This window comes from Schistocerca piceifrons, chromosome X (assembly GCF_021461385.2).
Source record: "Schistocerca piceifrons isolate TAMUIC-IGC-003096 chromosome X, iqSchPice1.1, whole genome shotgun sequence".
Lineage (NCBI taxonomy): Eukaryota > Metazoa > Arthropoda > Insecta > Orthoptera > Acrididae > Schistocerca > Schistocerca piceifrons.
Window position 1 is genome coordinate 339,460,933 of NC_060149.1, and position 12,322 is coordinate 339,473,254.

Here is a 12,322-nt window from a genome sequence, read left to right on the forward strand (position 1 = left end):
CAAACGGATTTACTGTGGCGAAGGATGGACTGTCTCTTCAGTACATGAGACCAAGAGGAACTGTGGTGCAGCGGGAAGGGTCTTTGAATCGTTAGCCTCATTATGTTTACGTTCCATAGACGTTAATTGGGAAGATGATTGGCTCATCGCGAGAAAATCCCCCACAACTACAAGCGTCTCTGATGGCACACTCCTTCCATCTGGGGGCGCCCATTCACAAGGGGGCACACCCGCCTGAAGTGATTGTTCACACCTCATGTCACACCTCCCAAACACCTGACAGAGGGACCAGTCGGCAATTTGGGAAGGGTTGCAGCTCAAGCAATCACCCCTCCCTGGGCCTGGCCTGTATCAGGGGGTACATGTGAACCCTACCTGTTGACCCGGAGCTGGGAATTACATGTTACCCAGTCACCTGTTGCGCATCAGACGCATAGGCCGGCCTTCAGGAGTACACAGGGAGGAAGAAGAAAAAGAGGCACCTCAAATGCCGAAGCAGAGGAACAAGAGGAGAAGGGAAACAAAGAAAGGAAAAGGGAGTGAAAAACAGTGGTGAGACTGTTCTTACATCATCAGACTATGCACAACATTCCCAATAACACCCCAGATATGTTCCCTAAGGGATGGGAAAAAGAACAGCAAGAGGACAGACATGCAGCATGGAAAGGAAAAGAAGCTGCAAAGGCTGAGGCTCTGTGGTAGCCAAGCATGAACCTGCAAAGAGTGGCGAGGCCCCTGGGGGGACACGCTGAGTTGCAGACAGGCACAATGAAAAGATTGTTACATATTACGCTTTCACATAAAGACTTCTTCAGAAAAGAAGGGAACACACACACACACACACACACACACACACACACACACTTTCACATATGCAGGCACACCTCACGCACACATGATCAATATCTCCAGTCACTCCAGCCAGCTGCAGTGGCCAGAGAGAGCAGTCATGAGTGCATGAGATGTGCCTGCTTGTGTGAAAGAGTGGTGTGTGTGTGTGTGTGTGTGTGTGTGTGTGTGTGTGTGTGTGTGTGTTTTCATTTCTTTTCTAACAAGTTTAGTGTATAACAGTCTTTTTGTTGTGCCTGTCTGCAACTCAATGTATCATCTTTATGGTGAGTTGCAGTCCACCCTTTTCATAAATGTAATTAATCGGTAACTTACCTGAGTGAACTTCCTTGGTCTGAGTGTAAACACTGTCTCAACAAATTCAAAAATACTTCAATAAACTTAGTAAAATCAACAAAGAGACAATGTTCAGTTTTGATATTTTCATAGTCAGCTGCAGTCATTATGCCCTTGTACACAAAGAAAGGATTGCTTATTCCCACAATTTTCACAGCAATTACCTAAAATGAAAATACATAAAACATTTAATTAATTAAAGGTTTTCAGCACAAACGCTTAAATTATTTTGTTAAGTTCATCATCTGTATTCAGTCTGATATTTAAAAAAAAATGTTATTTTTGTGGTTACCTGTAATGCAACAGGTTCAAAAGTATGACATTCAGTTGGTTTCGGTTTTATCTGAGCACAAGGAAACAGAAGATTGCTTTATGCTGACACATACCAGGAAGTGAGCTATTAATTAACTGAGTCAATGCAACACAGGGTGATTCTAAGGGGACCAAACTAGAGCTGCTTCTGTTGTTGAACATTAATGACTTGTCTTTAACTGTTGCGGATTGTTTTGTAGGGATAATACAAGCATAATAACTAAATAATAAAGAAAATACTGTCTTTTTGACAGAAGCAACTATTACTTTGTAGATAACAGGCCAACCCTTACCTGCAATAAAACACCATACATCTAGTTTCATTCACAATTCTGATAACACTGAAAGCCAGCTTTCTTACGAGATAAATGAGCCAGAAAACAATGAATTTCTAGGACTCATGATATATGGGAAGTCCTCATATGAAGAAAATACTTAGAGCCTCTTGCAGAAGCTGAATGTAGTCATCTTTATTATTACAATATTGTCTAGGCAGCATTATATACACACACTTTTTTATTTCACACTTTTTTATTTCACACTCTTTCATTCAATGAAGTTCTATGGGATATTATCATGGTGCAATTTATTTCAGTCTGAACAAAATTTTACCAAAGGTGAGCGGTTCATTACTGGTGCTAGGAACTTTTGTTCAGTGTTTCCACAGCAGTTCAAAAACCACATTCCATGCATTGCTCATTTGGTATCTTGCTTCCTGATTAATTAGGTTTTCCGTCATCTTGATTTCAATTGCTTCATTGATGACAATTCCAGACTCTGGCCCAAAACTGGATAACTAACAATGATACCTTCCATCTAAAGCACGTAACAATAAATATGGCAAGAAAAGCAATAATGAGAATCTCTTCTGATGTGATAGACAATGACAGTATCAGTATAACCATGATTAAGAATGTTGTCGATATCTTTGTACCTGTCTCAACTGACATATTTAATTTTTCCCTTGTGAACGGAATATACCATACTGTATGGAAAAGAAGCATAATTCAACCCATCCCTAAGATCGAAAACCCGCAATTGCCTAGTGATTACTGACCAGTTAGCATACTGCCTTCTGTTTCCAAGCACTTGAATATACTGTTCATGATCAAATCACTGAACAGCTGCATGAATTCAGTCTATATAACAAATTTCAGTCCCGTTTCCGTAAACACCACAGCACAAACACTGCTCTAATTAAAGTAACTGATGACCTGAAATATGCCATTGACGGCCGAAAGGCAACAATATTGACACTACTAGACTTCAGCAAAGCTTTTGACACTTAACTTTGACATATTGCTCAGAAAAATGCAACAGCTTAATATCTCAGGTAGTGCAATGAGATGGTTTGAAAGCTACTTAAAAGACAGACAGCAATGTGTTGTATGCGTAAATGAAAAATCTTCCTGGAAACACGTCTCCTCGGGAGTGCCACAAGGATCAGTCTTAGGATCACCTCTGTTTTCTTTACATGTCAATGGCATTTCGCCGGTTCTGTCCTCCTGTAAATATCATTTCTATACTGATGACCTCCAGCTCTACCAAAGCATCAGACCTGAAGATATAAATACTGCAATTGCTCAAAGGAATGATAATCTGTCTTCAGTAGTGACATGAGCAAAAAACCTGGGGCTTAAACTAAATGCAAAAAAGACACAAATAATCTTAATAGCCCATCAGAAATTAATTAGTTCAGATTTCCGTGACCGGCTGCCCCCTATTCTGCTCGAGGGTATTCCAATAACATACCAGAAAACAGTTAAGAACTTGGGTGTAACTTTGGATGAACATCTCAACTGGGTGGGGAATACAGTCGCAGTGTGCTGGAAGACATCCGCTTTTCTCTATGCTCTCAAAAAGTTTCGGAACGTATTTCCACAGGACGTGAAACATCAACTCGTGCAAGCACTCATTCTACCGAACCTCCACTATTGTGATGTAATTCAACAAGGCATGAGTAGTACAAACAAAAGACGGCTAGAAGTAACCATGAATGCCTGTGTGCATTACACCTGCAACATTCGCTAATATGATCATGTTAGTGCTTCATACTCCCAGCTAGGGTGGCTGCGGCTGGACAAATTGTGCGACTACCACACTATGTCTACTTCACCGACTCCATCATGCAAGCACCCCAGTACCTTGCTTCAGAAATTAAACACCTTTCATGCCATCATAACAGAAACACGAGGTCACTCTTATTTGGTATCCTAACTGTGCCCACTCACAAAACAAAAACTTTTGCAAACTCTTCCTCAGTTGCCGCTGTCCACCTCTAGAACAAACTGCCCCTTACCCTGCTGCTTTTAAGAAGAAGTTGATGCATTTCCTACTATCATCCTCATAATGTTTTCCACAAAATTAATGTACAAGGCCAATCCTCCCCTCTGTCAAATAGCAAAGCTAATGTCTCCTATCTTGCTCCTTTCTCTTCTTCTTCCTCCTCATCTATCTCTATTATCCATGCAATCTTCTTTTCCTGTATATTTCCTTAATTATGTTTTATCATGTCTCTATTCTTCTCCTCCCTTCATCATCAGCCTCCCTCATACTCCCTGCTACTAGCACTCCTATCTAAAATCTGTCTCTTTCAAAATGTCTAATTATAACAGCACTTATCATCTATGAAAATGAAACTGTATATGTATGTATTTTTCCAAGTGTGCCTTTGTAATTGTTTATTTCACTTTTTGTACTAGATGTAGTTTAACATGCCTTCTAAAACATATGAAAGTAAAATAAGTAGAATGCCTGGTAAGATGTAAGAGAGAGGGCCTGATGGCCCTCATCTTGCCAGGTTAAATAAATCAATAAAAATAAATAAATAAAACAAATTCAATGGTAGTGGGCAACTGCTATTTACCTTCCCACAGGCCCCCTTCACTGCCATGAAGTGCCATGGTAGACCAAAGACATGGCACAGCAACTATTCAGGATCGATGAAGGGCTCTGCAACATCTCAAGTGACACCCTTCACTAACCACCCTCCTCACTTTTAAGTGGTTTTGTGCTAATGAACGTTACCTAATCAAATGCAAAGAAAGACAGTTGGAACACTATGCCTCCTTCTTGGGAATGTATACTTCTTCATCCCAGGTATGGGCCAATATTCTTCCTGGCCTCCAAAGATCGATAACCATTCCAAGTCTGCTTCTCCATGATGGTGTTTCTATGGATGTGGTAGTCGCTGCCAAACACCTTGCAACCTACTTTGACACTTTGGCATCCCCTTCTTATCTGGATACCTTTTGAATGAATAAACTACAAGTTGAAGACATCTTCTTCCCGACCATGCTAAATTATATGATGAACTTTCCACTGACGGGGAACTGCTTCAGGCTCTTCATTCATGCAAGTGACTGTGTCAGAGATATCTCCCACAACCCCAGCCATGGAACCTGACAGAGCAGGCAAAGGTGACAACAAAGGTATGTAACTGCCAGCTGGCTCTTCGAAGTGCCAAATGCGGTAAGTAGCAAATCGGATGGTGACAAAGAAGTTGCAGGAACATGAGAAAATTGTCAATGTCACAGAGATAATTGTCTAGCAACCATTGTAGCAAAACGAAAAGATTAGTAGAAGAAATAACAAGGCCGATAGCTAAAAAGTTGAAATGGACATCACTTAAGTGATTAGGACTACCATCACTGAGGACTATGGCAGCAGACAACTGATGTCAGTGTCTTTCCTATAACAGCATGACGTCGGCTGCAGTGTCTTTAATGGGCTCGTGACCATATCGGTTGGACCCTAGACTGGAAAACTGTGGCCTGGTCAGATGAGTCCCAATGTCAGTTGATGAAAGCTGACTGTAGGGTTCAAGTGTGGCGCAGACCCCAAAAGCCGTGGACCCAAGTTGTCAACAAGGCACTGTTAACTGGTGGTGGCTCCATAACTGTGTGGGCTGTGTTTACATGGAATGGACTGGGTGCTCATTGACTGTAAATGGTTATGTTCAGCCGTATGGACGACAGTGTGCCATGTCACCGGGCCACAGCTGTTTGTGATTGGTTTGAAGAACATTCTGGACAGTTTGAGTGAATTGTTTGGCCACCTAGATTACCCAACATGAACCTCATCGAAAATTTATGGGACAGAATCTAAAGGTCAGCTCTAGCACAAAACCCTGCACTGGGAACACTTTCACAATTATGGATGGCAGTAGAGGCGGCATGGCACGGTATTGCATGCACTTCTAATGACTTGTTGAGTCCATGCCACATTGAGTTCCTCCACTGCACCAGACAAAAGGAGGTCCACCTCCATTTGGGGCACTGGGACTCTGGGAACTGGCCATCACGCCAGGTAGCCTTTATTCTGGCTGGATGGAAATCATGGAGACAGCTCTCATTAAGAGTAGGTGGCATCATGGCACATATTTGGCCCAATTCTTTTTTCCCATCTACCTTTCCATTGGATGATGATCTTGGGGCTGATTGTGCTTGGATATGGTTTGAGATTTTGGACACTCTTTCTTCCCTTCTGGCATCCTACAATTTTACATTCTTGGCTAAATGGACCATATTGTTGAGTTTGATCTGATATCTCTTTTTTCCAAAAGTTACAAAAATACAGATCCTGCAGGGAAGGTCTCCCAACACAGCATATACTCCGCACCCTGTGCTTTTCTCCCTTTCCCTCTTTTCTTTCTTGCAAAGGTGCTAAGCCCAAAACTCAGCATGGTAGCCATTCTGTTGGGGCGAGGGGTTGTCAAGTACCTGTGTGGTGGTAGCCCCATAACAAGCAGGGATTGCACTATTAGTGCCTGAGCTGGGAACTCCCCACACAAGCTAAAGACTATGTGCCCATCATGGCTGGGACTTGGGGACACTGGACACTGGGCAGCAGTATACAGCCAGGTAACTGTTGCTGTGATGCCTATGGGGAGAACCCTTGTTTAGAGTGGGTGGCTCCATGGTGGAAGACTTGCACATGAAACGAATTAAACTTTCTTCTGCTGGTGGCCACATAGCCTCAGCAGCCCACATAGCCTCGGCAGTCATTACAACATGGAGAGAGATGACCCCAAAATGTTTCCTTCCCTGACTTCACCATGGGAGGAACATAGGGGACAGAAACAAAAATGGTTCAAATGGCTCTGAGCACTATAGGACTTAACTTCTAAGGTCATCAGTCCCCTAGAACTTAGAACTACTTAAACCTAACTAACCTAAGGACATCACGCACATCCATGCCCGAGGCAGGATTCGAATCTGCGACTGTAGCGGTCGCGCGGTTTCAGACTGTAGCGCCTTTAACCGCTTGGCCATCCCGGCCGGCAGGGACAGAAACCAGGGGAGAAAAACTGCCTCCCAATACATATTTCATTCTAGATCCAATGAGGATTCCTTTTTGATTACAAAGCCACTGTCCTCTGTTGAACACCTTGAGGTCAGGTATGGACAAGTGGTAGTGATATGAAAAATGAAAAGCAGTTCCACTCTGATTAAAACGGCATACCCTGCTTAGTGATGGGTGTTGCTTGCCTGTGACAAGCTGGGTGACATTCCTGTAACCATAACTCGCCATAACAACCTCAGTATGATACAGGTTGTGATCTTCCATCACTATCTACTTTTACAGACGTGACAAGGTGAGTACCAATTTGGAGTGACATTTTGTCAGTACCTACCCCTATGCAGAAAAGTAACACCCTCCCCCAGCATCTCTTACCAGGGAGGGGTCCCTCAGGATGCTCCCTTCCTAGGAATTTGCTGATCTGCAATCAGATGCCAGCTAGTGGCAGCAGCAGCCAGAGGTTGCAGGCTGTAGGACTTCATGTTACTCCACTGTCCCAGAATTAGGAACAGACAGGCCCTTGCAGACATTTAAATCATCTGAGGTTGTGGTCAAAAAGTAGTCCTGCAAGAAAAAGGAACTTCTGGTGGACCCTGTGCCATCAACTCTGACTGTTACGCCTCTGTCTTGAGGCAACATCTCTGTGGCCTTAGATCACCTGCCCCCCTGTTACGTTGGTTAAGAACCAATGTGTGTTGATGCCTAGTCTTGCAATCAGTGGCAGCAGATGGCCCTGAGGCATGAATTGCCTCCTCGGTACATTCATGCCCCACAGGTTACTGATAGCACAATCATCCAGTGGAACTGTACCGGTTTCCTTCACCACCTGTCTGAGCTATGACGTCTTCCATGTGTTTCCCCTGCTTTTTGCATCGCTCTCCAGGAAACGTGGTTCCCAGTATCCTCTGGAGCTATTGGGGCTATTTTGAAGAATCGCGCTGACAATGAAAGTGTTATGGATAGTGTTTCCACGTGTGTTGTGAACTCTGACTATAGTGAACACTTGCCACTAACTATAACTTAGGAGGCTGTGGCTGTTCTTTTGATGGCGTCTTTAGATTTTAGCGTCTGTAATATGTATCTCTCTCCTGATGATGAAATGTCCCGAATCATATTATGTGCATTGTTTTCTCAGCTGTCCCCACCATTCCTAATACTGGGTGACCTCAATGCCCACAACCCTTTGTGGAGTGGAAGTATGACCACTGGCTGCAGTAAAGCTGTCAAAAATTTGATCACAGAGCTTGATTTGCGCCTCTTGAATACCGGTGTTAACACATATTACAGTGTGGCATATGGGACTAATTCGGCCATTGATCTTTCCTTTCACAGCCCAGTCTTCTTCCCTCATTCCATTGGAGAGTCCATAACGACCTGTCTGACAGTGATCATTTTCCAACTGTCTTGACCCTCCCTCAATGTCTCTCACCTGAACGTCCACTCAGATGGGCTCTCAGCAAAGTTGATTTGGGTGTCTGTCTTTATGCCATCACCCTTCACACCTCACCACATGGAGGTATTAATATGTCCAGAGCACAATTGCTGCCATTGTAGCAATATCTGATGTAGTGATTCGGTATTCCCAGAGGTGTACCTGGTATCTCTCTGAATGGTGTTGTCTACACTGATCCATGCATTGTTGCTGAACAGTTTGCTTTGCATTATGCTCAAGTTTCTGCATCTGAGAATTACCAGCCTGTATTTTGTATCCTCAAGAATCAGGTGGAGCAAATTCACTTATCTCTCACTACATGTCAGCTGAAACCATACAATGCTCCATTCAGTCAGTGGAAATTCTTCAGTGCCCTATCTGTTTGCCCCAACATGGCTCCAGGACCGGACCAAATACACAGCCAAATGCTCAGTGACTTATCGGTGGGTTGCCAGTGTCATATCCTTGCGATTTTCAACCATATCTGGTCCAAGGGTGAGTTTCCATCTCAATGGTGAGAAAGCATTTTTGTCTAGGTACCGAAACTGCGTAAACAGCTCCTTGAGATGGACAGCTCTCACCCAATGAGTCTCACTAATGTTCTTTGCAAGTTCCTCGAACATATGGTGAGCCGACAGCTGTGTTGGTATCTTTCGTCTCGGGATCTTCTAGCTCCTTCCCAGTGCGGTTTTCTTCTGCTGCTGACAATATGGTCTGCCTAGAGTCTGCTATTCGAGCAAGTAAGGATACATTCAGCATGGAACTCTGAGGTACCCCAATGTCCTGAATAAAAAGGTCCTATTATAGCCAAACCCCTTCATATATTATAAACCTCATCTTCTAAACATTCCCTTATAAAATGGGGCAGATGCCCTTCGAAGTGCCATATGTATAATATGTGGAGGGTTTACATCTTCCAGCATATGGCTTTTACAAGACAAAAATACGGCTACCGTCTGGCACTTCTGAAGCAAATTGTCGATTATGTGCATTGACAGGGCGACAATATGGTTGACTGCAGATAACTGCCTACGAAAGCCACATTGGACACTTGTTGTTAACAATTTCTGTGACTCAAGCCACTATACTAATCACCCACTGATCATTCATTCCCTTATCTTGCAGACACTACTGGTGACGGAAATGAGACAATAGCTGGAAGGAAAGTGTGTGTCTTTATCAAGCTTAATAACAGGCATTACGGTGGTTTTCCACTAACATGTAGGGAATGTGTTGTCCTTCTTGATATAATCGTAACTATGGAGCTTGCCATCAGGAAGTAAGGGCTGAAACATCTGATGTGAATTATGTCTGGTCTCAGGGCAGAAAAACAAGACAATGGAAGGACATGCTCTAGCTCCCCCACACTAAAAACAGTTCATGACGATGCTGGATTTTGTACAGATACTATCAGACAGTACGTCTTAGCACTCTCCAAATAGTAGTGCGTGGAATGCCGGTGTGACAAGTAACTTCATGAGCGCTGACTTCACCATGTGGATATGAATGTCCTAAAGACTCCATTTCTTGCTGAACTGTCTAAGCAGCTGTAGCGCATGTGTCTGGTCACCCACTACAGAGTCGATTGTCTAAACAATCCATCACTTCGAACTTTGTGAACATTTTCTTCACTGTGACACTTGTCACTGTGTCTTCACCCATCCAAATACCCTTCATATGGTGATAGGATCATAAAGCTACAGTAACAGCTCGTCCATTCTGATAGTAAAGCTTCACTAACAGTGCCTTTTCTGATAAAGTAAACATGTCGTGATTGGTGGCGCATTTGATTAACTCTTCACTACAGCTTATTTAATACACAATTCTCACATGGCATCACTGACGCGTTACCTGTTGCAGTTGCTGCTGCTGGTGAGGTATTGAGAAATAAGACTTATTTATTTATTTATTTTAAAGAAATCATGCTTCTGTTTAATATTTTTAAAACTATGACTCCGAACATTCCAGAGGCACTCCTCTGCCTCATAGTGACAATTTCATAAATTTTGCTTCCTGTCCATTTCGTAAAGGAGCATATGTAATGGCAACACTACACTATGGAAGGAGCAGACACAAACACTAGCACTGTGTAGTGGCATTTAGCAGTAACAGACGCGAACAATGTCCTTTTAAACTATACCGAAACAGCCTTGGAACAGTGGTTTTGTGTGTTGCCAAGGCGTTGATAACACGTTCTAGCTGCAAACAATGTGCAGAACAGGTTTCCAAACTCAGTGTAAAAGCAACTTTAGTAAGCTATGGTGACAAAATCATTCATAGAGGTGTTTACTGTGTACTCAGGAAGGAAAGCATTACAATCGATAAAACATTTTACTAGTACATGATTAGTGTAACGTAAACAGTACACTTCCAGACTTTTTTAACATCAAACTGCAAAATGTCTATTCCCACAATTTTTAGTAACATCCTGTAACTTGTAAGGTAAGAACACATTTTACTTTATTTCTAGTTTTGCTATTTCACGTAAGTGAAGTGAATGTATCAGCACTGCAATACGTAGGGAGTAAGAAGCGAGCAGTAGGTTCCTACGCTGGCTAGTAGAGGCATCTGGCCCTCTGGGGCTTTCAGTGCTACTTTGATGGGGTGTTGTTGTTGTGGTCTTCAGTCCTGAGACTGGTTTGATGCAGCTCTCCATGCTACTCTATCCCGTGCAAGCTTCTTCATCTCCCAGTACCTACTGCAGCCTACATCCTTCTGAATCTCCTTAGTGTATTCATCTATTGGTCTCCCTCTACAATTTTTACCCACTACGCTTGATGTCTCAGAACATGTCCTACCAATCGATCCCTTCTTCTAGTCAAGTTGTGCCACAAGCTCCTCTTCTCCCCAATTCTATTCAATACCTCCTCATTAGTTATGTGATCTACCCATCTAATCTTCAGCATTCTTCTGTAGCACCACATTTTGAAAACTTCTATTGTCTTCTTCTCTAAACTACTTATCGTCCACGTTTCGTTTCCATACATGACTACACTCCATACAAATACTTTCAGAAACGACATCCAGACATTTAAATCTATACTCGATGTTAACAAATTTTTCTTCTTCAGAAACGCTTTCCTTCCCATTGCCATTCTAATTTTTATATCCTCTCTACTTCGACCATCATCAGTTATTTTGCTCCCCAAATAGCAAAACTCGTTTACTACTTTAAGTGTCTCATTTCCTAATCTAATTCCCTCAGCATCACCCGAGTTAATTAGACTACATTCCATTATCCTCGTTTTGCTTTTGTTGATGTTCATCTTATACCCTCCTTTCAAGACACTGTCCATTCCATTCAGCTGCTCTTCCAAGTCCTTTGCTGTCTCTGACAGAATTACAATGTCATCGGCGAACCTCAAAGTTTTTATTTCTTCTCCATGGATTTTAATACCTACTCTGAACTTTTCTTTTGTTTCCTTTATTGCTTGCTCAATATACAGATTGAATAACATTGGGGATAGGCTACAACCCTGTCTCACTCCCTTCCCAACCACTGCTTCCCTTTCATAGCCCTCGACTCATAACTGCCATCCGCTTTCTGTACAAATAGTACATAGCCTTCCGCTCCCTGTATTTTACCCCTGCCACCTTCAGAATTTGAAAGAGTATTCCAATCAACATTGTCAAAAGCTTTCTCTAAGTCTACAAATGCTAGAAACATAGGTTTGCCTTTCCTTAATCTTTCTTCTAAGATAAGTCGTAGGGTCAGTATTGCCTCACGTGTTCCAACATTTCTACGGAATCCAAACTGATCTTCCCCGAGGGCAGCTTCTATCAGTTTTTCCATTCGTCTGTAAAGAATTCGCGTCAGTATTTTGCAGCTGTGACTTATTAAACTGATAGTTCGGTAATTTCCACATCCGTCAACACCTCCTTTCTTTGGGATTGGAATTATTATATTCTTCTTGAAGTCTGAGGGAATTTCGCCTGTCTCATACATCTTGCTCACCAGATGGTCGAGTTTTGTCAGGACTGGCTCTCCCAAGGCTGTCAGTAGTTCTAATGGGATGTTGTCTACTCCCAGGGCTTTGTTTCGACTCAGGTCTTTCAGTGCTCTGTCAAACTCTTCACACAGTGTCATATCTC

The 12,322-nt window shown here is 42.7% G+C and overlaps 1 protein-coding gene across 3 annotated transcripts in view; it reads right to left on the reverse strand.

Moving 5' to 3' along the window:
* Positions 1–12,322, reverse strand: part of LOC124722973 (spindle assembly abnormal protein 6 homolog) — a 262,501-nt gene that overhangs the window by 220,090 nt on the left and 30,089 nt on the right. Inside the window, exon 2 of one of the 3 annotated variants that reach the window (XM_047248141.1) lies at positions 1,165–1,349. The exons of the other annotated variants lie outside the window; for them this stretch is intronic. Coding sequence (XP_047104097.1) covers positions 1,165–1,349 — 185 coding nt within the window. The remainder of the gene's footprint in view (positions 1–1,164; positions 1,350–12,322) is intronic. 3 annotated transcript variants of the gene reach the window in all.